We start from the raw sequence: 24,835 nt of genomic DNA, 5'->3' as shown, positions 1-24,835 counted from the left end.
CACCTCAGCCGAAGACGGAGTGCTCCACACAACTGGGCATGCCTAATAACCAGGGAAAGCTTGGGCTGCAAGAAGAAAGCTTTTGCACCTTCTGCGCTCCCCTCCCCTCTGCAGCTGCCTCCTGCCAGTCAGGCCATCCGACGTGCTGCGCGGCCCAATGAGAGTCCGCAGCTTTCGCGGGGGCCCGGCCTCTCGATGCGCCGCCACCAATGAATGGTTGGCGGAGGTGGGGAGCTCCCTGTTCCCGCCTCTCCAGTTAAGGCCGCTGGTGTGAGCCGGGGCTCGGAGCGAGCCAGGGACGACGGAAGGGACGGGCAGGTGTGGGCGCGGGGCCGCTCAGCCCGACGGCGGGAGTCGCAGCCACTCGGTGCATGGGCCAGTGAGGACGCGCGGAGATCCCCGCGCCGCGGCGAAGGCGGAGCAGCGCGGGAGCAAGGCGCTGCCCGGCGACCCTGCGTCCGAGCGAGCGGAACCTTGCGCTTCGCCCGGGGACGGTCCGAAGTCCGCGCTATGGAAGAGGAGAAATATTTGCCTGAGCTGATGGCAGAGAAAGATAGCCTGGATCCATCTTTTGTGCATGCATCGCGCCTTTTGGCGGAAGGTAGGACTTGCTCTCACAGATGGGCACAAATCACTGGCCGCCTATCTCACCCGCGGCTTGGTTAGGGGAGTGAAGTTGGGGAGGGACGCCTGTCTCCTTCGCCGATACTGTCCCCCTGAAGATGCTCGCTTCGGAGCTCGGGCGGACGGAGCCCATTCTTGGGGCGGGCAGCAGTGCTCCTTCTCAACGTCTTAATTTGGGGAAGACCAAAGCTAGGAGATATAATGGCAGTGGTGATGTGACCTGTTAGGATCATTGATGGAGAAACCGTAAAGTGTAGCGCGGTTAACAGGGATATTTTCACTTTGCAGAGGAAAAGGAAATCAGTTTGGAAGTAAATGGTGATGAGTGTAGTGTTCTAAGAGCTTCTTCGCTACAAATCAGCATTTATTTTTATTTTATTTTATATTTTATTTTTTGCTGCATTTGGGAAGTGATTTTGATACCCTTTATCTAATTATAGCCTTTCCTATGGAAAGACTTAGAATTAACCTAGATGAAACTATGCATGTTCGTCAATGTTAGTGAATGTGGCAAAGGCTAAAGTGCTTTTCAATTTATTTGAAGTGTGATGATTGGGTACTCTGTGAGATACTGGCCCCTGGGAACACTCCACAATTGATCAACTGTTTTACCAAGTGTGCATTTTCTTTTGTGTACCTGTAATGTTAAAGGAGATTTCATTCCCAGAAGAACATGTATGTCTTGTCTTTTGTGTTGCTTTGAAAGGTTGTTTAAACAGACACACACACACACACACACACACACACACACACACACACAAACTTATGTATGACAGAAATATTAGCCCAATTACTCCATTCATCTTGAGAGAATGCCATCTATCTGCTAAAGATACAATATCTGTAATAATCTATACATGCCTTTTTAAAAACAACTCGTTTTTTTTTTATTTTTTGATGAATGCTTCATTAATAATGAATTGCTTCATCATCAAATTGACTACAATGCAGTTTTAGCTTAGGTTGTTAGGGACTTACCTATAGCAAAACTAAAAGTGACAACTTCCTCTTCCTTTCCCTTCTTCATTAAATGAAATGTTTTCTTTTTTGAGACTTAGTTGTACATTGAAGGAAGAATTGTAATCCTCCATGTATGATTCAAATAGCCATTAGGTTTGTTTAAATATTTAATTGATGGAGTATTATTTACAACAGTAAAGTTCAAGGTATTTTTCCCTTTTTGCATACTAAACAATTAAGGAAGATTTGTTATCAAAATCTTGAACATGTGAAATAGCTAAACTGCTTCTCAAGGAACAAGTTAGTTTTTTAGAGGATTTGGAAAGGTAAAAAGCAATGATACTTACTTGGTTACTGAATGAAAAAACTAGAAATTCAGATGAAAAGTTAAGTCAATTTAAAAATTAAACTCTCACTCTACTTTATTAAAAATAAAGATGACTGCATAAAAATGATAGGAATATTGAAAATTAATGAGTTAATAAATGCTTAAGTTAAGATTGTTCAAAATGATTAAAAATGCAATTAAGCCTTCTCAAATCATGTATTTCAGTATATCTTCCAGAAATGTCTTTATTAAGCTGATAACGTCTTTAAAATGGAAAAAAAAAGTTTGGAATTGATCATTTTCTCTGACCTGCTAATTGGAGTTCTCTTTGGGACAGCAGGCTCAATGATTAATTCATAAGTCATTGATGAGAGTTAGTGGAGTTAGTGTACATCTCAAAACTGCCAAACTAAAAAAATGCATATAAGAAACTCTTAGTAGAGTGCATAAGTGTTTCTGTGGCTGATGAAACAGTCAGAAAAGGCTATGCCCTTGATTCCTTAGCATTTTATCTTTCCCAGGAACTTGATTTCTTGATATTTAGAAACATGTTCCAGCGTCCTTGTAATTTAATTTTTTCCCAGCAGGGGGAAGCATGTCCTGCTTTTGTAAAGAATTAGGAAAAAACTCTTAAATAGAAAAATATCTAAGTAAGAAACAAAGGGAGGTGTTCAAATTTCAGAGAAATCACATTGAGGAAAAGAGAATGGAGGAAGTGATGATTATAATCTCGGAGTATATAAAGAGCTATGCAAAAAAGATGCATAAGGTTTATATTAATTCTTTATTTGTACCTCAAGTTTTTTAAATGTACTTATTGAAGAGTAAAAGGTGAGTGTCCTTTGGAATCTCTAATAAATCTTAATGTACACTTTACATTATGGATCTTTTATTGTTTTATCCAGGGCCATTTGCCAAGATTTCCAGGTTTTGTTTCAGATCTCTATAGGAGAATATGTTGAGATGATTTTATTTCTCTTACCTGGAAGTGCACTGATTGAAGGCAGTGGCTATAAATAAACCTGACATAGATATTCATTTGGAGAGAAGGTGCACACTGAAGTACATTTCAGTCAGTACTGTGCAGACAGTCTCAAGACTGAGTGAGCAATAAAAATGATCCAGATGATTCAGTTCTTCGGAATGATTTTCTGGAAGCTAATATATATAAGGTCAGTGATGTAAACCAATGAGCTTTCACAGTGATTTATTTTGCATTTTTGATTGGTGATAAATGCAAATCAGTGCTCATTTGCAACTACTTCATAAGGCCATGGGGTTGAAAGTAGTAGTTTGTTAATTATTTTAATTATTTTGATTGTAGTTCATTTTATTTCACTTGTTTCTGCTATGTGTTTTCAGTAGAAAGCTAATGGAAGAGTCCATACGTTTTATGTATTTGATTGTTACTTAGAAAAGATCTTGAATAATATGGTTTGAAGAGTGCTTATGTTTGACTAATTAATATAACTTTCCTTCTGTGATTATAATATTGTTTAATTATCCATTTGTTATGGAAGGTGCTTTCGAATATGATAAAACAGCACACTCAGCGAGATCCTTAAAGTTCCACTCAGCCTCTGAATTTGCTTGCCACATGAAATTAGATGAGGTTATTTCTATCTAAGCTGCTTCTGGAAAGTGCACTAAACTGTGAATCCAGATACCTGGATTTTAATTCCACTTTTGCCTAAACTGAATGTTGATAAACTTCCCTTCCTCCAGGCCCAGTTTCTTTGTCTCTGAAATTAAGGAATTGGACTAGATGATGTATAGGTTTCTTTGTAGTCGCAGACTTCATTAGAATTACAAAGTTCTCTGGTTTGCAAGATTTCCTAACCTGTATTTTTCACAGATATTGGTAGATTCATCATTGTTTTGGTTGACTCATCAAATGAGGAAGTCAAATATTGCCAAATATCCCAACAGTTAAAATGTTTTTTTTTTGTTTTTTGTTTTTTTTTTTTTAAGAACACTAGGTGGTATTTTTAAATTTGGGTGAAAAGCTTGACCTTCCATCTAGGATTGGCTTTCATGTTTGTAGATATGGAATGAAACCTTTAAAACCATGAGAGAAACTGGGAATATTTATCACAAATGGTAACTTGCAGTGACTTAACTACACGTACATTCTCAGTAAGGATCATTATTTAATTTAAATTGTATTCCTCAAAATATTTTCCACAGATCATGGAGAGTTCTTAAATTCAGGAAAGGTATTGATGTAATGTCTAAAACTAGCTTCTGTTAAAAAAAATATTCATGTGACTTTCCTTTTGATTAATGTAACCCCTTTTTTTCTCCTAATACATTTGGGATAATTTGGCTTATGTTTCTTAAATAAAAAACAAAAATTGGCAAAAAAAATGACAAGGTAGTTTTGATTTTCAATTAAAACACATTTATGAGATCGTGGAAACATTCTGCTTTAACAGGCAAAACCCTTGGGACAAAGTGTTGACACTTTTGTCTATTGTGAAATGTAAGGTATGTCATTTACCCCCTCTCTGATTCTCAGTTTCTTCATCTGTAAAACAGGAAAAGTAATATCTACCACCCATGAGTGTTTTAAAGTTAAAACAATTCTGTTTGTAATAATATAAACCATATTTTATACAAACGTAAATAGAATTTTTTATACAAAAATAACAGAAACAGAAATTATACAAATATGAGATGATACTTTTAAGATTTTCCTTAACATTTTAATGGCATTGCAGACTTGACCTCAACTTGAAGCTTGACTTTGTAAGAAAATAAGCACTGCCTTTACTCTCTGAATCACTGCTAAGTGAAATTTGAACTCGGAGACCAAATTATAAAGCAAATTATCTTATGAAAAATTATTCCAGTGAGGGTTTTTAAAATATCATGTTCCTTCAGTCACTGGTCACTTATTCATTGCTTTACTTGAGCTTGATTAGCCCTTGTCCTGTGTGTTTCTAGGGTAATTCCAAACCTTCCCAGGCCTTGCCATAAACCCACACATCCTTCCCTCTTGGCAGCTGATTTCGTCCTCTGTTTTAGTAGGAAATGGATATATCTCTTCTGATGTTTTTCAACCTCCTATCACCTAAAAATTTCTATAATCCTCCTTACTGTCTTCCATTCCCAGAAGGTGAAATGTTTCTTTTTTGTTCTAGGGTGACTCATGTACACCAGTATCCTTAGTCCTAAGGCTCATCATGTCTTCAAGACTTGTTCTACAGTTATATCCCTTCTTCAGTATCTCCACTTTCTTCCTCCCTATCCACTCTTTTATTGTAGCAGCCTGTAGGCATGATCCAATCTGAATAACTTAAAAAAGATAAAATAGTTTCAGTTTACCTCTTCAAAACCCTTCATTCTGGCTTCTGTCCTCATCATTGTCCTAAAACCAGTGACCCTGGAGACAGAATCATCTCCTAATTGCCAAATCCAATAAAAGTTTTCTGACTTCTTATAAGGTCTCTTGGCTGTTTCCACTGCTGGTCTTTTTCCAACTTCTTGGTGTTTGCCTTAGCTTCCAGGCACTATAGTACTGTTGGTTTTACTCTTCTGTTAGCTCAGCGTCCTTTATCCCTTTTCTCCCCTTCCCAGCTGTGCTGCCAGAGTGATTCACTCAAAATAAAAGTTTGACCGTGTCACACTTTTTAATTATATTTTCTTTTACCAGGCTTCCTCTAATGCCATGCCAGCAGAGGGAGAGGGGGCATCATCTTTATACTTGGAGGCAGAGGTGAAAGTCCAGGCTCCCCACTAGGCATTCATTGATACCATCTGGCCAGGAAAGGGAGGAACATCTTGTCCCTGCTTCTTTTGTGGTCTCCAGGGACACCAGTAGTAGGGGGAAGGCTTCATTCCTGCAGGAGCATGATGAAAATTCCAGCAGAATGAGACCTCTCATACCACCCTGGTGGAGGGAGAAGGGCCTTGTTAACTGTTCATGAGTGAGGAAGTCCAGGATTTCCCTGTGGCCTCTGCTGCCACTGCAGGAGGCATCCTTACCGTGGGTGGAAATGAAGTCCCTAGTCCCCATCTAGTCTTTTCTGATTCCAGCCACAGGGGAAAACATATCCCTTTTTTTTTTTTTTAATTTTTAGATTTATTTTTGAGACAGAGAAAGAGCATGAGCAGAGGAGGGGCAGAGAGAGAGGGAGACACAGAATCTGAAGCAGGCTCCAGGATCTGAGCTGTCAGCACAGAGCCCGACTCAGGGCTCGAACTCACAGACTGTGAGATCATGACCTGAGCTGAAGTCGGACGCTTAACTGACTGAGCCACCCAGGCACCCGAAAACATATCTCTTTACAGCTGGATGAGGCTGGGTCTAGGCTTCCTGTTTAAACTTTCCTGACAGAGGTGAACATGAGACACTGTTTGTTTGTTTGTTTGTTTTCTTTCTGTATTTTTTGGCTAGAGAAAGATGTTTGTCTAAAAGTTTTCTTTCCTGCTAGTTGCTCTCTTTCTAGTCCTTTGGCTAGCAGGCTTTTCTTGAGGGTTTTTTTTTTTTTTTTCTATTTGTCTGCTCCTATTGACTTTTCTAGTTTGCCAGCTTCTCTGGTATCTACTTTGGTGCATATAAGGCACAAAAAAACCCTACAGAAACTACTCCTATCTCATCCCTCGGTCTTGTGGTACCTAGACAGCCTACTTTCTTTTTTCCTCCTTTTGTTACTGATCCCTGAAGTCAGATTTGTGTGTCTGATCTCAGTAAGACAATCTCTGAGTCACCTGGTTAAATTAGACAAAGTTTTTCTCAGAGAAGGCAGGGGGTCGGTTCCAAATCTGCCCTGTCTTTGCTGAGCCTAGGGACTACGGGGACTAGCAAGGTATGTGTGGGATAGGGCATGAACTGGATGGGCCTTGGAGCTTCTTGACAAGGGGAGGCTCAAAATTTCTGGGATTGTGTGCTGTTTTGGACATTTGGACTCTATCCAGGGGCCCTGGTGTGTTACACTTGTGTCTGCAAAACAAGCATTATCAAGTATCCTCCCTCCCTGGTTCTTGTAGGTAGTACTGGAAAACGTAACAAAGAACAAGGTTAATAATTCTTGCAAGGCTGCGGACGAATATACCTATGTGCAGTGTGTGGGGTTATAATGGAGGAAAAACCCAGAGAAGGTTTACATGAATAAAGAAGCGTATACCTGAGCTCACTTTCACAAAGTATTCTATGTTTATATATGATACTCAGTCCCTATGCATTTGTGAATTTTAATTTATTTCTTTATAAAATTTTCTTATGAATGCATTGTACATTCATAGTTCATTAATTACATTTATAAGAATGAGCATGACCAGGATAAACCTTCTGGATAATGGGGACAATATTTTTCTTTACCTTATTTCAAAGTGACTTGGTAACAGGATATATGAAACTGGGAATAAAATGAGGTCTGATCATCATCCTTAGTTTTTTTTTTTTAATGTTTTTTATGTTTTACTTATTTTTTAAATAAGTAAAATAATGTTTACTTATTTTTGAGAGAGAGAGAGAAAGAGATAGAGTGTGAGCAGGGGAGGGGCAGAGAGAGAGGGAGACACAGAATCTGAAGGCTCCAGGCTCTGAGCTGTCAGCACAGAGCCTGAAGACGTGGGACTCGAACTCAGGAACTGTGAGATCATGACCTGAGCCGAAATCAGACACTTAACCAACTGATACAACCAGGTGCCCCCATTATTCTTAGTTTCTGTTTGAGTATACAATCTAGATTGAAACTCTTTGTTCCCATAGCAGCTATAGAAGGGAAAAAAGTTTTAGAGGTAGTTTTTGGAAACCCTTGGAAAGAACTCTGTAGTAGTGCCTGCTTTTCTTATGCCCTTATTTGTTTGTCATCTGATTTGATCTTTTTTTTTTTTTTTGTCTGACTATATAAGAAATGTATTTTAATTGGAATTATATTCTGACACCAGTTTGTTTTTTAAAGCTATAAACAGTGTAAGGTTTAACACTTTCAGAGAATGAAAAATGATCCCTTTCCTCACAAAAATAGTTAATTTCAATAAAATAAGTGTGATATGCAAATATATTTATTAAAAATAACAGAGTACTGGTTAATAACTGATCTCCCAAATTACTGTTAGCAAATACCTGTGCTGTATGACTTCTTCATTTTCTCAATGTTGTATATTTTGTTAATAAACGTTATTGAATGTTTTATTTGTTAAAAACTTGAGAAGTCATAGCCAAACATCTTGTTGCCCAATCATTATTAATGATTTTGGGAAACAAGTCATTTGTAGCATATCCTCCATTGCTTATCTTTGTCTCTTGAATACTACTTCCAAAAAGATTCTGCAATAGAGAGAGATAATAAACATTCGAGAACACCAGAATGACACACTTTTAGGCCATATACTATAGATACCTTTATACTATAGCTAGTGTGTGGGATGAATCCCATTGGGTTAGAGCTCTACTACATATAACTATATAATCACACATGCCCTTCACTGTATGTTGGTAACACTTGTCTGCAACGTATGCTTTTGGTATTTGAAGAGGTATTAGATATTTAATTCATTGGTTTTTAAATAATCTGTGGGGGATTCAACATATACATAAGATATAAATAACAGTCTATGGGAAGGTCTGCTAGGTTTTACAAACCAATGATATCATGGGAATTCAAAGAAGATCATGACTCTTGTTGGTCATGGTTATCATTGGTTCTTTTTCTTCATCATCTTTGTCATTGCTGTCAACATTTATTGGGAGATTACTCCTTTGTCAGGCACTATGCTAGATGTTTTGCATGCATTACCACAATCAATTCATCCAGCAATCCTATGTCTTGGTTATTACCATTATCCTTGCTTTACAAATGAGAAGAATTAAGAATTAGAGAAGTCAATTTGTAAATCTGAACCCCAGGCTTTCTTTCTCAGAGATCATGTGTAACCATTACACCATGTTGCCCATTTTGAAAGAGACACAACTTTCGTTAGGCTTGATGGAAAGGCAGATTTTAATATGCAAAGTGTGTTTAGGAGATCAGCATGGTTGTTGCCATTAACTTCTGAGATATGTTCCTGAATGCAAGTATTGAATGAATTATTCACAAACTTCTTCGATAAGGATAGTATATGAAAGGTTAGTAAGTTCATAAATGGGGAAATTTTCCTAAGTACAGAATTGGGTCAAAGATTGAGATAGCTGAATGTTTCTGAATGTCTTATTTTGACTGTGGTTTCTGAGGGAGTTTGGTGATGAGGTGGCAAGGAACAGTAGAACATTTTAGAACATTTTCAACCTTTCCCCCCCCACCTCCACCCCGCCACTGCCTTTTGAATCCAAAAAGTGATTGGAGAACTTTGTGTGATTTGCTGAGGCATTTTTTCTTTCTGTGTCTTTTAGAGAACTGCTTATGTATGCTGAATTTTTCTAGGGAGAAAGAACAACTATAGGTCCTCTCTTGGTGTCTTGAGGCGGTATTGGTTTTGTTTAAAATTTGGAAGTGAGCAGATTTCACATGTGGTCAGAAACAGATAACTCAGCAGCATGGCTTGATTAAAATGTTATCTATAGGTTCCGAGGTTTTAGAATTTAATAACTTGGTATTAAATATTGGCTGGTATTATTACACTGTTATCAGAAATGGCACAATTGATGCCCATTTCCTTTAAAATATTAAAGATTAGATTTTACTCTTCTAATAGAAAAGCAGAATGAATGTGTTTTCTCTAGAGTGTAGATATTTTTAGTAGGTTCATGGAATTGTATGTCAGAAAATGATGGGCCCTGGCTACAACTCAGAAGAGGGAGCCTCTGTGACAGAAACTCGGTAAAGAGGCTGAAGGAGAAGGAATTTGTTAATTTGAGAAGAAAGGGATGACTGAAGTAATACTTTTATTGAACATACACCCTGGCTCAGTTCCTAACATTATATCCCAAAGGCAGGTAATATTGTACCTATTTGCGGGGGGTGGGGGGGGAGATTAAGAAGCCGATTAGAGGGTAGCATACTCCAATTTGGGATTTTTAAGCAATAAGTCAGAGGTTAGGTAAACGTTTACTTGTAGTATAAAAGAGTGTCAAAAGGAGCCATCAAATATTGAAGAATATTGAAGAATATTACTTGTTTAAGGGAATACCAAGCACATGGTTTGAAAACCGATTTTGAAGAGTTAAATACCTGTTACTGTAGAATTTATTGTTTCCTCTAAAATAACTTTAATGAATTTGATTGGTTAGAAATTTGCTTTACATGCAACAATACACTCATTGTATAAAATAAAACTATAAAATGCAAGCAGTAGATGAATGAATACATAATAGAATACATTTCTTATATGTTTTTAGGCACGTAAATGTTATTTAAATCAGAAATTTAAGCAAGTGTTAAATTAAATTAAATACCATCCATGTCTCCAGAGACCCTAAGATTTTCTTTCTGGGAGGCAAAAACTAGAAGCTGCCTTTTTATCCATCCAAGATCTGGTGGAAGAGAGGGCCTTTAAGGAATTATGTGAAGATGAAAGAACATTTGGTGTGCTGAGGCAGATGGCATTTTATTATATGATATTCTTTTGGAATGGACTTTGGAACGATAGATGGCTATGCATTAAGCTAGTATTCTGAAATTAGTGAAAGATTGGAAATTGTGTCCTATCCACATAAGGAAAATCTGGTAGAATAAAGCATTATGATAATTAAAAGCCACTTAATGGAATTAGATGGAAGTGGTAAATGTTTGGAGTAAGTTGTAATAAGCTAAATGGTTTCTCTTTGAGTAAAATGAGTGGAATGTGTGTGTGTGTGTGTGTGTGTGTGTGTGTGTGTGTGTTAAGCATATACAACACATGGTTAATCAGTGCAAAACAGTACAGACTTGGTTCAGGTTTTTTTTTTTTTTTTTTTAATTATATGTGCTCTGTATTACCATCTGAGACTTACATTTAGGTTGATGAGGGAACAAGAGTTACAGACAAATAAATGACCAGGATTCAGTGAAGAAGGATCTAGAAGACTTATACATGGATACAGCAAACAATATCTCCAAAGCCTGAAAAGAAAGAACATTTATTTGAATAGGTATAAATTAAGTGTAATATTGTGTTTTATAGTAAGAAATACATATTTGGTCTTCTTCCCTGTCTTGAACAGAGATCCTAAAACTTTTGGAATTTCTTAAGTGTGCATAGCCATAAAGGTGTCTATTGTTATGTTAATGAAGTGACTTTTCAACCCCACCTAAAGAATGGGGCTGGTTGTCAGGACAACCAATTACATAATTAAAAGGTTGTCACTTTCAGTTCTACCCCCACCTCTCCACCTCCCAGAAGGGGAAACAGAGGAGGTCAAATCAATTGCCAGTGCCAATGATTTAATCATGTAATGGAGTCTCCATAAAAATCCATAAGGAGTGGGTTGGGGAGCTTCCTGGTTGGTGAACACATGGAGACTTAGGGAGAGCACTAAACTCAGGGAGAGCATGGAAAAGCTCTGTGCCTTTTCCCTATGCCTTGCCCTATGCATATCTTCCATCTAGCCGTCCTAGTTATATCCTTTGTAATAAACTGGTAATCTAATAACAATGATGCTTTGTGAGTTCTGTGAGCTGCTCTAGCAAATTAATCGAACTCAAGGAGGCCATGAAAACCTCTGGTTACAGCCAGAGGGTTAGATGTACAAGTAGCAACCTAGATTTGTGACTGACATCTAAAGTCCAAGGAAGGGATGATTGGAATCCCCAATCTATAGCTGGCTAATCAGAAGTACAGGTAACAACCTGTACTTGGTGTCTGAAGCGGGGAGGGGACAGTCTTATAGGACTGAACCCCTAGCCTGTGAAATCTGATATTATCTCTAGTTATACTGTCAGAATTGTTTGTGTTATGTGGAAAGGAACTCCCACCTCCACCGTCCAACTTTGGAATTGGGTCTGGAAATCCAAAAGATTAAGTATGTTCGGAAAATACAGTAAAAGAGAAAGCATCAAGAAAAGTGGGTCTAAAGAGAATAGTAGAGGCTTATTACACATAAGCAGAGGCTTATTCTTGGAAACTGTTAAGAAGTTTAGATTTATGTGAAAAGTAATGAATCATTTAAATCTTTTCATTTAAATATTTTTAAATGAATCTTCTAAATCATTTAAAACTCTTAAAAAGGGCCAATGTGATGTCAGAGTTTCATGTAAAGCATAATGTGGCTGCACTATTGGAGAATGAATTCAACGGCTATAAGACATGGGCAAGCCATCAGCGCAGCAATCAGAGAGAGAAGTTATGGTGGCCTGAGTTCAGGTAATGAGAGTGCAGACATGAAGAAGTAGACAGATTTAATAGAAATTTAGCAAGTAAAATAAAAAGGATTGGATTGCACAGAGGGGATGAAAAATAAAGGGTGGTCAAGACTGTTGTCCGAGTTGCTCCTTAGTAATGGTGCTGTCAGTTGAGTAATGGCTTAATGGTGGTATTGGTTACTGAGATAGGAATTAAAAGGAGGTTAATGCTGAGTTCGGTTGGATATACATCAAAAGGCATGAAAATGCACTTGGAGAGTTGAGTTGGAGAAAGATCTGTGCTACCTGTAAAGGTTTCATTAGCAGTTAGGTGATAAATTGACCTAGATAGTAGAAGAGCTCATTGAGGGGGAGAACATATGGAATACAACGGGAAGGAGACTGAGGATAAAACCCTGAGGAATGTCAGCACTTAAGGAGAGACAGACAAAAGTAGTCTTTGAAGTTGACTAAAAGGAGTGTCCTGGAACATAGGTAGGAAGGATCAAGTAAGTTCAGTGTCAGGTTAATAGAGTATTGGAATGATGAAGGATTTGGTTAATATTTTCAAGTGCTGTAGATAGGCCAATTGAAGCAAAGATTAAACATTTCTAATGAATTTGGCAACAAGGAACAAATTGAGAGAGGTGTTGGAGAAAATCCCAAACTTCTTTAGATTGAGAGTGAAGAGTGAGACTTGAGAGAATGAGGTTGGAAAACTCTTCAAACAACTTCAGCTTCATTGAGGAGGAGAGCTAGGAGTAATTAATTTGTTGAACCACATGAAATCAATAATATTGAATCATAATGACCTAAAACCCAGCAAGTTTATATGGTTTAACGTATATAAGAGAGATGTTTAAGTGTAGTGGTTAAAAGCATAGGTACTGGAACTAGACTCCCTGGGTTCTATTTTGTTCCTATAATTAAAGATCTGTATTATTTTGGGTGAGTTGTTTTAACCTCCATATGCCTCTTTTCCTCATGTGTAAAATGAAGACCCTAATGGTTCTAAACTAACAAGAAAATGACAGCCAAACATTATTACTTCTTTTGCTCACTTGAAATTACATAGTGATTTGTAGACTGCCCTTCATTCCCTCAGCTTCCACCTTGCTCCCTTTCTTAGTGTTACATGGAGCATCCTTATACAAAACTACATCTCAAATCAAAAACTGTCAAATTAATCCCTACTTCTTTTCTAAGACTGTCTTTGAACTTGAGTCTTTCCTTATCCCAGATCCATTGCATGCACCTGTTTTTTTCCTTGACAGTTCTTATTGACTTGTTGGCAATATGACTTTGTTGACCGTTGCCACTTTCTTGATATACTTTCCCCTTGAATTTGTGATTCTACCATCAATATAAGAATTTATCACTTTTGTTCTAATCAGTGGAGGTATAATCCACAGTGAGCATGAGATGGGTGTCTCTGTACTCTTATATCCTTAAAGCTTGTACTATGAGCATTTCTCTATGCTGAGTAGCATTATAATGTGAAAAGATACATGGATTATTTTTGATAGGTTTGTTTCAGACTGAAGGAAATATTGGCTATGTTGGACCTGAAAGAGTACACGTGCTTATGCAAAATTTGAATGATCAATTTTGAGGTTCAACATTCCTTTTGAAACATTTATCATGTGTGTGTTTATATGATATTTCTTGCTCTGGAATGTGGTAAAACATGTTAGAGAGCTACTATTATAGTAGAAAGGACACATCAAGTGAAGTCAAAATACTAGTGATTGAGTCCCAGATCTTCTATTTGGTTACTTTGTAGCTGTGGGCAAATTTCTAAATCTCTCTGAACCTGTATTTCCTCATTTATCAAATAAGCAGGCTCTTGTCGATTATGTCATAGATGAACCAATCACCTCATGAATCCTATGCAAGGGTATGTGCAGTGCTTATCTAATGGCAGAAATCAGTAAAGATTCTTTTCTTACCCCACTTTGCTTGGTTTGCTTACTATAAAAAAATTGAGGCAAATTTTATGAACAGTGAAATGCAGTTTTTTAGGTATACAATTTAATGACTTTTGATAATTCTGTAATCTTGTATAAGCAGTACTCTTGGCATGATAGATAACATTTCCATCGGCCCAGATGCTTTCCTTATATTCCCTTCCCATTAATCTTCATTTCCTTTGCCAGCCACTATTCTGATTTCTACTGTTATGGATTACTTTGATTGTTCTTCAAGTTGTATAAATAGAATTATAGACTATGTACACTTCTTAAGTTCAGGGTATCTTTTGAAAGTCATCCATATTGTTGTACTTACCAATAATTAATATTTTTCTTGCTGAGTAGTGTTCCATTGTATAAATATGTCACAATTTGTTTATCCAATCTCTTGAAGATGGATATTTGGGCTGTTTTCAGTGCTAGCGTATTATGAATAAGCTGCTATGAATGTACCTGTGCAATATTTTTGCGAACATATGTTCTCTTTACTTGGGGTGGAATTGCAGGGTCTTAGAATGTATGTATGTAGTTAGCCTTTTTACATGGCATTGCCAAATAGTGTTCTAAAGTGATTGCACTGTTTCACTCTTCTACCACTGTTGTATGAAAACTCTGGTTGTTCCGCTTCCTTGCCAACATTTGAAGTTCTTAGTCTTTAACAACAGTTATTTTAGTGGTTTCAAGTGCTAATTTACTGAGGCTTTAGTTTGCATTTCCTTGATGATTAATGATGTTGAGGATGTTTTCATGTGCTTTTTGGCCATTTGTTTATATTCTCTTATTATAAGTGATTGGTTAGAATGTTGACAAACTTTTAATTGGATTGTTGATCATTTTGTTGTTGTAGGAGTTATTTGTATGTGCTGGGTCTGCATCCTACTGCAAACACCTTCTTCCAATATGTGGCTTAGCTTTTAATTTTCTTACGTGTCTTTTGAAGAGAAGTTACTTTTTGTAAAGTCTGATTTATCATTTATCATTTTTTTCCCTTATGCTTAGTGTTGTTTTTGTCCCCTCTAAAAAATCTTTGCCTACCTAAGGTCCCAAAGTTCTTCTCAATATTTTCTTCCAGAGACTTTATGGGTCTAGACTTTAAGTATAATTAGAAGTAATTTTTGTATATCGTGTCAAGATAGGGTCAAAATGCTTCCTTTTTTTTTTTTTAGGATTTGAATATCCAGTTGTTTTAGTTTCATTTACTGAAAAGATTTTCCTTTGCTCATTGTTGTGTTTAAATGTTTGAAGATAATAGTGTAAATACGATGGATGTGTAGTGTTTAAACACATGAAATATAGAAAAATAAAGATAATAATGTTTAAGTATATGTGAACTAACTTACAGTATTGACCCTCCATGTGTTTATTTCAATATAAAAGGAAATAATGACTGCCTTAGGATGATTAAGCATGACATGTGTCTATATGTGCTTTAAAATTACGTGTAACTTAATGAAACTTTTGCCTTTTCTTCATAATTTAAAACAGAATCTTTGAAGAAAACATGAATACACTTTTCTTATTATAATGGAGGAGAACACTAGCCATCTTAGAGGCCTTGGCATTTACTGAACCTGACAGGTGTAGCATTCTACCAATAAAGAAGGAAGGTATTTGTGGTCATGAACACTAGTGATAGCTATTAAAACCTGAACATTTGCACTGTCCTGAATTGCACAGCAGGTTCTGGTATCACAAAATAGTAGGGAATAGTGTACACAGCAAATATTTATTTTAAAAGGCCATATAATTTTAGATAATAGATTATATGCTCTTTCTATTTTTATAAGAAAAAAGCGTATTGTACTGAAACAATATATTGTACAGAATTGACAACCTTACCCTGGGTAAAAAGATACACATGTGAACGGACAGTGAAGACCTACGTCTACATGTACAATGATAGCCCATTTATTATCCCTTGATCTTCAATGTCACATTAACTGCCAGCATCGCTATCACACTGAAAATGCAACATAAAGTTGTTGAAATTGCCCAAGGGCATAAATGACTGGTGACTTTACATTAATCCCTAAAGCAGGTACCAAACCACTATCATTTAGTAAACATGTAGGTACTCATCATGTCAACACTAATAACCAAAAAGAAGATTTAACAATGATCCAGACTGACAGAATACATCAGTCCTGACATCTGACAAGGTAATTCTTGGGGGAGTGTTTATACAGGCAGGAAGGCAACTCCCTGAAGGAAAATTATCGTGTTGTGGGGTGTAGGGATGCAGTGGACAATTTCTTTTTGCATTTGGACGGGAAGAAAAATGGTTTTAGATGCCATCAGGTGATACAGCATCGTGAAGTACTGAAATGTGTTCCCATGGGGGTATTTAGAACCCCCCTATAGACAATTATGAGAAAAGGAAAAAAATAACTATTTTGTTTTTCCCAAAGGATATATATTGCTATATCTTTGGATATAGAGGTTTTGATGAGATGACCTATGGATATTCATTTTATCTTGTATTTTAAAATTTTCATAGTATCAGACAATAATTCTTTATGTTACCATAAAAGAAAATGGTTTTTGAAATTTATCTGACCAATATGTTACAATGTATGACTTATACTGGGGTGCCTGAATGGCTCAGTCGGTTGAGCATCCAACTCCGGCTCAGGTCATGATCTCACAGTTTATGAGTTCAAATCCCACGCTGGGCTCTGTGCTGACAGCTCAGAACCTGGAGCCTGCTTCAGATCCTGTGTCAGCCTCTCTCTCTGCTCCTCCCCCACTCACACTTGGTCCATCTCTCTCTCTCTCAAATATAAATAAACTTAAAAAAAAAACAAAGAATGTATGACTTATATTAAATAGTAGTCCATAGAGATATTTAAATCTATGAAATAAACTGTCTTATACACGTCTCAAACTTTTACAACAATAGTCAGTTTAAGATTTGCATTGGCTGAGGGTTGCCTACGTGGCTCAGTTGGTTAAGCATCCAACTTTGGCTCAGGTCATGATCTCGTGGTTCGTGATTTCGAGCCCCACATCTGGCTCTCTGATGTTAGCGAGGATCCCACTTTGAATCCTTTGTCTCCCTCTCTCTGCCTTACCACCTCCTTCCCTGTGCACATGTGTGAGCACCCGTGTGTGCACTCTCTCTGTGTCTAAAAAATAAATAAACATGAAAAAAAAAATAAAAGATTCACAATGGGTGAATAAGAGGGAATAAAGTCTCTGATGCATTTAATGTTTAGCATTAGTAACTCTTTTTGATCATTCCCAATTAGAATTGAAAAAATAAGTACAACTTTCTTGAATGCAATTTGCTTTCTAGTCCCTAATAACTGATATTATATTGATGTTTTATGGGCTTCTTTAAGTCTGTTTTAATCCCTATTATCTTAGAACCACAATCCCTTCAGAGCTCTGTTACAGACCCTTGTTCACCTGACTGCAATCGAATGGATAAGAGTGGTTACCTAATTCTGGTGAGAAATTGACATCAAAACTGGAGGAAGCCAACCAGTTTGGACTGGTTCCTGTCCTAGAATAGAGGAAATCTAGGTTTAATCTTCAGACAGAACAAAACAGATTATAGAGTGAGGCGTGAGTTTCCTTTTGAGAAAGTCGAAGAAGCCCAGCTGACTTTGGTTCCTTGAGAGACCTCAGAATTTTTCCAAGATATGCACTTTCTGATAATTATTTAAGATAGCTCCAATTGCAATTAAAATAACTTTGACTAAGGAAAAACAGAACATGTCCCAGGGTAATAGGAATCTCTTGTAATATTTTAGTTTGGGTTCTCATAAAGCAGACCCCGAGATGAAGATTTGAGTGTAGAAACTTACTCTTAGTAGCACTAATTGTCAGCCCTGAAATGAACTAAAATGCCAAAGCAACTTTATTAGTCTCTAAAGAGTTAGCATTTTTCTTTGTTTGTTTGAATGCTGGTGAGTCTAATATAATTATATGTAAGTTAAAAAAGGCCTACATAATGCATACCATTATTTAAAATGTTTCTTTTCAAACCCTATTACTCCTAAGAAATGGAAATAAATGAGCAAGGATACAGTTATCACTTAATCCTGCTCTGTATCGACATCTGCACTGTCGATGGTATGTTAGGGTAAATATGTATTTCAGATTTACCTTCTATTCATTTGGGGTAAAGTTAAGTCCAAACTTACTTATCAATAGTTGTGTGCATAATGACTTACAGTTTTCTCCAGAAATAGACCTTGAATAAATATTGGAGTCCAAATTACTTATTTTGGAGGTGATCTCAAGAATTGGAGGTGATCTCAAGAATTGGAGGTGATCTCAAGAAATGGGGAAGTTAGACATGAAGGAAAGGCAGCCAAAAAATGATCTATTTCAATTAAATTACTAGTTCAGACAAGTGATGCTTAATCATACTGGGAAATTTTGGGAGCCAGCGTAAAACATATACAAGCTAAGGATGAGGGAGCTAGAGTATTTACACCAAATCCTATTAGCTATTGGTTGAAAGCAGCCCCTAGAGAGCATTAATTTCCTGACAGGTCATGCTTGTCCCTTGGGGGCAAAAAGCAGGCTCTGACAGCCAGGGAGAGCCCTTAGGCAGGAAATGTATAGGTGCTGGCTGCTGGAAGATCGGCAGGTGTGCCTTGAAGTTGAAAGGATGAGGGGAGCTAGGTAAGCATAGACACTGCAATGCATTGGATTCTATAATGCAATGGATTGTTATTTAATCCATTTTTTTTTGTCTATGTCAGAGAGACAAAACATGAAACAATCCCTTGTGAGTTAGAAAAGAATCAACTAAATAAGGAGGAAGATGGTTGTCTACCCAAACTCCTCCTGCCCCTGCAAACAACACATTGATAAACATGAACTAGGTTTGGAGAGTACCTCTTCTGTAATGTTTCTATATGAATGAACTTTAGAATAATGCTACTCTTTATTGAACTGAGGCAAAATATTGTAGCTGCCTGATAACAGCCTGCCACATTACAAATCACCACTTGCAAGGTTATACAAGGTGCCTTTAGAAAAAGCTAAATGAATTACTTCAAATAGTATGTTTGTATTCAAAAGGGAAATAGCTGGTAGTTTGGGAGTGACAGTCTTTTCTTTTGGTTTCAAAAGGCCCATTGCCACGCTTTGCCTTTCCATTTGCTGCTGGAGCTGAAAGCCTGCAGTGAACAGGTGAATAGAAGATACTCCTAATTGAGAAAGAAAATAAGAAAAGAATTTTTGTGAGCAGTCATAAGGTCTCTCGTTTGACTATTGTAATATTTATAGACTTTCAGGTTGGTTAAACTAAAAGTAATTGAAAATACAGCATTTAATTTATTTTCTCAATCCCCCCTCAATTAACTTTCTTATTAAAAAAATCCCATACTTTTGGATCCTTTTCAACACATTAAATCTAGAGGAGTCTATTTAATTTAACTGCTAATGATATGTCTCAAAAACCACACACACATAAACATGTATGTACATGCACGGATGATGTGAGGGGAGGTATGCACATACACACACTTGCACACACACATTACCCTAGTCCTGGCAATTCTGCCCATCAAGGTGGAAGCTTAAATTGGCTTGTAGCTGGGAGGAGACAACTGTTCATTCAGCTCGGGTGGCACGCAGGAGACAGCTTTTTCAGCGGTTCCTTTTTTTCTTATGCATCATTTGATGACCTGTTGTATGAGCAAGATCAATTAAGTTCGTTTTCTGTCTAAATAATGTTTTAGTATGTATTGTGCTACAAATGCTTCCAGGGATGCCTGTTTTCTCTCTTAGTTGATTTAACAATGTTTCAGGTAAAACTTGCGGCTTACTAGTTCTCTACTAGTTTGTGAACCCGAGCTCATTTAAAAATATCCTCCTCGTGGGGTGCCTGGGGGGCTAGTCGGTTGAGTGTCTGTGTGACCCTTGATTTTGGCTCAGGTCATGATCTCCATGATCTCACAGCTGTAGATTGGGCTCCACGCTGGGCATGGAGACTGCTTAAAAGATTCTCTGTCTCCCTCTGCATGTCTGTGCTCGTATGTGTGTTCATGCTCTCTCCCTCTCAAAAAAAAAAAAAAAAAAAAAAAAAAATATATATAAATATATATATATATATATATATATATATATCCTTCTCCTTACTGATATTAGCCAAGGTACAAATTACCTATTATTATTACTCTGGATCCATTGTGTTTAGGTAGTTGGAATTGCCTGATTCGTGGGTAGGAGCAGGGACCTGAAACACTCGCTCTTTAGTTGTCGGTCATGAGAAATTGTATTTGTGGGATTTCTGGAAGGACAGAACAACCTTGAATGCCACTTAATCTTTGAGCTCCTTTTCAGCTTAGAGATTCAGTTTTTCTAATAAGGAATAGAAAAAGATGGGTCCAGTAAATTAGATGATAAAGGAAATAATGAACTAAAAATGTATATTAAAAAAAAAAAAAGGAAAAGGCAAGATGGCCAATCAGTGAGGTCAGAAGTATGTGGCTATAAACTTCTACTATAATAATCTCAGTCATTGCAAAGCCAATCCATTCTCACATTTCACAGTGAGAGTAAGATCACTTGAAACTGTTCACAGTTCTCTGTGAGTCCTTGCAAAAAGTTTTGTAGTCGTATGAAAGGATGAAGATGACAGCAAAGGAAAAGGGAGCAGCCAACCTGTGATCTTTCCTGATGTCACACCTTAAGTGTAGCTTCAAAGATCCACCAAGTTGAATTTGAGGATTACTATGTGAACAAATAAACTGTCTTTCTTCTGAAATTAATATAACAACCATATTAGAGTGCATGGAGTCAAAGAAATAGGGAGATATTTCTTTCGATCTTAGCATTTTTGTTGATGGGAATGAGTAATAAGGATTTTTGGCATGACATGTCCCTACTAAGAGAGCAGGTCCCTGAAACACGTTAGTTATTATTTCTAATACTGACATTAAAATATGGGACATGAAGGAAATATAGTCAGGTTCCAGCTAATATTTTTTCAAAAGCACGATGACTTAATCACTTCTTATATTCAATGATTTTTTTTTTACTACCTGATTAATAGAGTATGTATTGTTAATATCTTTTCATTTCTCTCTCTCTTTTTTTAATTAATGTGTATTTATTTTTGAGAGCAGAGTGCAAGCAGGGAGAGGCAGAGAGAGAGGAAGACACAGAATCTGAAGCAGGCTGCAGGCTCTGAGCTGTCAGCACAGAGCCTCATGTGGGCCCAAACTCACAAGCTGTGAGATTATGCCCTGAGCCGAAGTCGGAAGCCTAACCGACTGAGCCACCTAGGTGCCCCAATATCTTTTTATTTCTTTGGCTGGATACTCAATTAAGTTGTCATATTAAGTCAGATTTACTTTAAATGAGAAATAGTATATTGTTATTGTTTTCTGATTGCATTATATAGGTATGTATTTTACTGTACTTTTTGAGAAAAAATCTTCCTGTGGTTCTTTTATTTGCTAATAGGAAGGACATTGATGTCCTATGGTTTTCATCCTGAGGGCTCAGATCTTATTTCTGAAATTAAACCAATTTCCAACTTGTACAGTTGTGAGCAACTCAACTTAGTGCATGAATTAATTGTAAATATTACTCTGTAGGCATTGGTATAAAACCAATGAATAGAGGTCATTTGACCTAAGGCTTGGCGCACATTTTTGTAAATTATTGAATATGAAGTAGTAATCAAGAGAACCTAATAGCTAAATGTTATTATTTAAAGAAGTCCTATTTCATAAGTAAAAGAAACATTAGTTACATAACTTGTAAAGAGATTCTTAAATTTTTGTGTTATAGAGTGCGGTTGAGAAAAATATGTGTGTGTTTGCAGTGGTATGAATGATCCAGTAATGTTTTAAAATAGTAAACTATGAAAACAATTGGTATAATATTCCAGATGGAATTAAGAATCACTGCTAAACAGAAATCTTGTGTTGTTTTCATTGCATTGGACTTTAATCACGTGTGGATAATATTTGGTTGAGACAATATGTAGCAACTCTTATTTTAAAAAAATATTTAGGGGTGCCTGGGTGGCTCAGTAGGTTAGGCATCCGACTTTGGCTCAGGTCATGATCTCATGGTTCGTGAATTCCAGCCCTGTATTGGGCTATGCACTGGCAGTGGGGGACCTACTTGGGATTCTCTCTCTGTCCCTTTCTCTCTACCCCATCCCCACTTGCATACTCTCTTTCTCTCTAAATAAAAAAAAAAAAAAATTGAAAATAGTATAGTTGAGGAGTGCATAGGTGGCTCAGTCAGTTAAGCATCTGACTCTTGATTTTGGCTCAGGTCATGATCTCATGGTTCATAAGATTGAACCCTGCCTCAAGCTCTGCACTATTAGAGTGGAGCCTGCTTGGAATTCTCTCTCTCCCTCTCCCTCTGCCCCTCCCCTGCTTGTGCATACTCTCTTTCTCTCTCTCTCAAAATAAATAAACTTAAAAAAATAATATAGTTGATAATTTTTTTAATGGAAAAAAATGAGTTGCTATTACAACTGAGGATCCTCCTGGATCCTCAAAATACCTGAAAAAGAAGCTGGGTCTTTAAGCATGAAAAACCTTCCATATCTTATGTTGAATTATACATTTATAAGAATAATTTATAAAATTACTCTAGAAAGTAAAAGCAATAGTTTTACTATGGAAATTTTGTACCACTGGATGTGCTTTTGAAAATTAGGTTGAACAAAATATACTTACTACAATTGATGTAGAAAATGCAAATATAAAATTCTAACTTATTAATGAGCTCTTTCTCTGAATTTTCTTGGCAGATATAGTGCATGGCAGTGTCTGAATATCAGGTGTGTTTCATATAATTTTTGTGTTTATACTCATAGTCAAACTTTGATCTCTTGCTTTTTGTTTGCTTGCCTGAATGTTTTAAAGGCAGGCATGATAGAATGTCAGTGTGACACAGTAAAGCTGAGTAAGGCACCAGTTTTATGTATATTTGATTTGAGAGAACATTTTCTTTCTAGAGAATATTCTAAATATATTTTCTATATATTTGTTGCTTTTTTCCCTACTACGGTTTGTTCATTTTAACAGGGGTGTGCATATATATATATGTGTATATATATATATATATATATATATATATGCACTCTTGTGCATTAAACATATTCTAATAATTTAACTTAGCAGATATTTATTGAGTATAGCTTGATTCAAGTACTGCACTAGATGCTAATACACAAAGGTGATAAAACAATCCTGGCTAAAAATAAGCTTCTCGACCCCCATGGAATTAGCATTTCAGAATTTCACATAGTGTATCAGGTTAGATTCCAAATGAGGTTTAGTGAATTTCAGTGAATTTTGTAAAAAGCTGTATATTAAGAATTTAGTTTTTAACTTTATTTCTACTTTCATTGTTTAAATATGTAAATAATATATGTTTGATTTTGCTGATAGTGATAGATTAACACTGTGACATAACTTCAAATGGTATGACTGACAGACATGTTTTAATGTAATTTCACTGAAAGTTAATTTACCTGGTTATAACAAAACTAGAATTACCTTTATGATGTAATTGATAAAGGTTAAGTGCTAGAAATGCACAGTGGACCCCTGAGTCCTCATATCTGGTGTCTTGTACTAAAAGTGTATTGTATTTCCAGAGCTATTCAGATATTTGTGTCTAAATACTGGGTATGCCTCATGCCACTTCTTCATAGAATAAACAAAATAAATGTAGAGAAGTTTAATTTTTCCAGTTTTTGAATAAATATATCAAAGTTTCAGTTGAAAAACACCTAGTATGTGCCTATGGCTTTCAATAGCTATTTATGTGGACTTGGGATAGAGAAGAATGTCTTTGCTAGGTAAGTGTTTTCAGAATATCATCCAATATCCAAAGGGCTATATAGTACCCCCAAATACAAGATAATGGTCATGAGCTTAGAATTAATATTTATTGGATTAAAATAAACAAATTCCAAAAATTAATATATTTTCAGCTGATTGCCTGTGGACCAGATGGATAATACATGATTTTAAAAGTCATTTCTTAGCATTTAATTTGATTTACTTTGAGCGGTAATGAAAAACATTGCTTGCTTTCTGCTTTAAGAATGCTTGCTGGCTGGGGCGCCTGGGTGGCTCAGTCGGTTAAGCGTCCGACTTCAGCTCAGGTCACGATCTCGTGGTCCATGAGTTTGAGCCCCGCGTCGGGCTCTGGGCTGATGGCTCAGAGCCTGGAGCCTGCTTCCAATTCTGTGTCTCCCTCTCTCTCTGCCCCTCCCCCATTCATGCTCTGTCTCTCTCTGTCTCAAAAATAAATAAACGTTAAAAAAAATTTAAAAAAAAAAAAGAATGCTTGCTGGCTAACTCTGTCATCATGGAAAATGGTTCATTTGTCTCCTGTTCAGCGGTCTCCTTATTTTTATACTATATTGGTAGGATTGTGAAGAACATACATACGTCTCTTTAGTTTTAAGTCATTGCGTATAATGAGTTTTGGTATAATTTTAGCAAATTGTATTATATAATTATATAAAAATTATTATATAAATTATATAATATAATTATAATATATATTATATTTAGCAAAATAATAATACATATTTTTATACTATAAAATGGGAGTTACCTCAACTCATTGAGACTGGTGGACTTCTGTCAGTATGAAAAACACTACTGATGCTGCTACTAATTCTGATCTTCTAGCTCAACACTGGTTAGTAGTTCCATGGAGTTGAAGCATGTGGGCACACATGGAACAGTTGAGACTAGAAAAATTTACTAGGGCAAAATCATAAAGAAAGTGATGCCCTA

The 24,835-nt window shown here is 36.6% G+C and overlaps 1 protein-coding gene across 17 annotated transcripts in view; it reads left to right on the top strand.

Annotated features, from left to right (window-relative positions):
- The first annotated feature begins 272 nt into the window (after positions 1-272).
- Positions 273-24,835, top strand: part of KHDRBS2 (KH RNA binding domain containing, signal transduction associated 2) — a 645,642-nt gene continuing 621,079 nt past the window's right edge. For 7 of the 17 annotated variants that reach the window (XR_005789805.1, XR_005789807.1, XR_005789806.1 and 4 more), the window contains exon 1: positions 278-601. Coding sequence is in view for 6 of the 17 variants with exons in the window: in XM_040473847.1 (XP_040329781.1) it covers positions 511-601 (91 nt within the window). In the remaining 11 variants the exon portion in view is untranslated. Of the gene's footprint in view, positions 602-24,835 lie in introns of all 17 variants that reach the window. The other 10 variants (XR_005789810.1, XR_005789809.1, XM_040473849.1 and 7 more) reach the window with 5 other exon arrangements.

The sequence above is a fragment of the Herpailurus yagouaroundi genome, unplaced genomic scaffold (genome assembly GCF_014898765.1).
Source record: "Herpailurus yagouaroundi ecotype Mexico unplaced genomic scaffold, PumYag 139, whole genome shotgun sequence".
Classification (NCBI taxonomy): Eukaryota; Metazoa; Chordata; class Mammalia; order Carnivora; family Felidae; genus Herpailurus; species Herpailurus yagouaroundi.
Note: the sequence above shows the minus strand (reverse complement) of the source record. Positions and strands in the feature narration are given on the sequence as shown.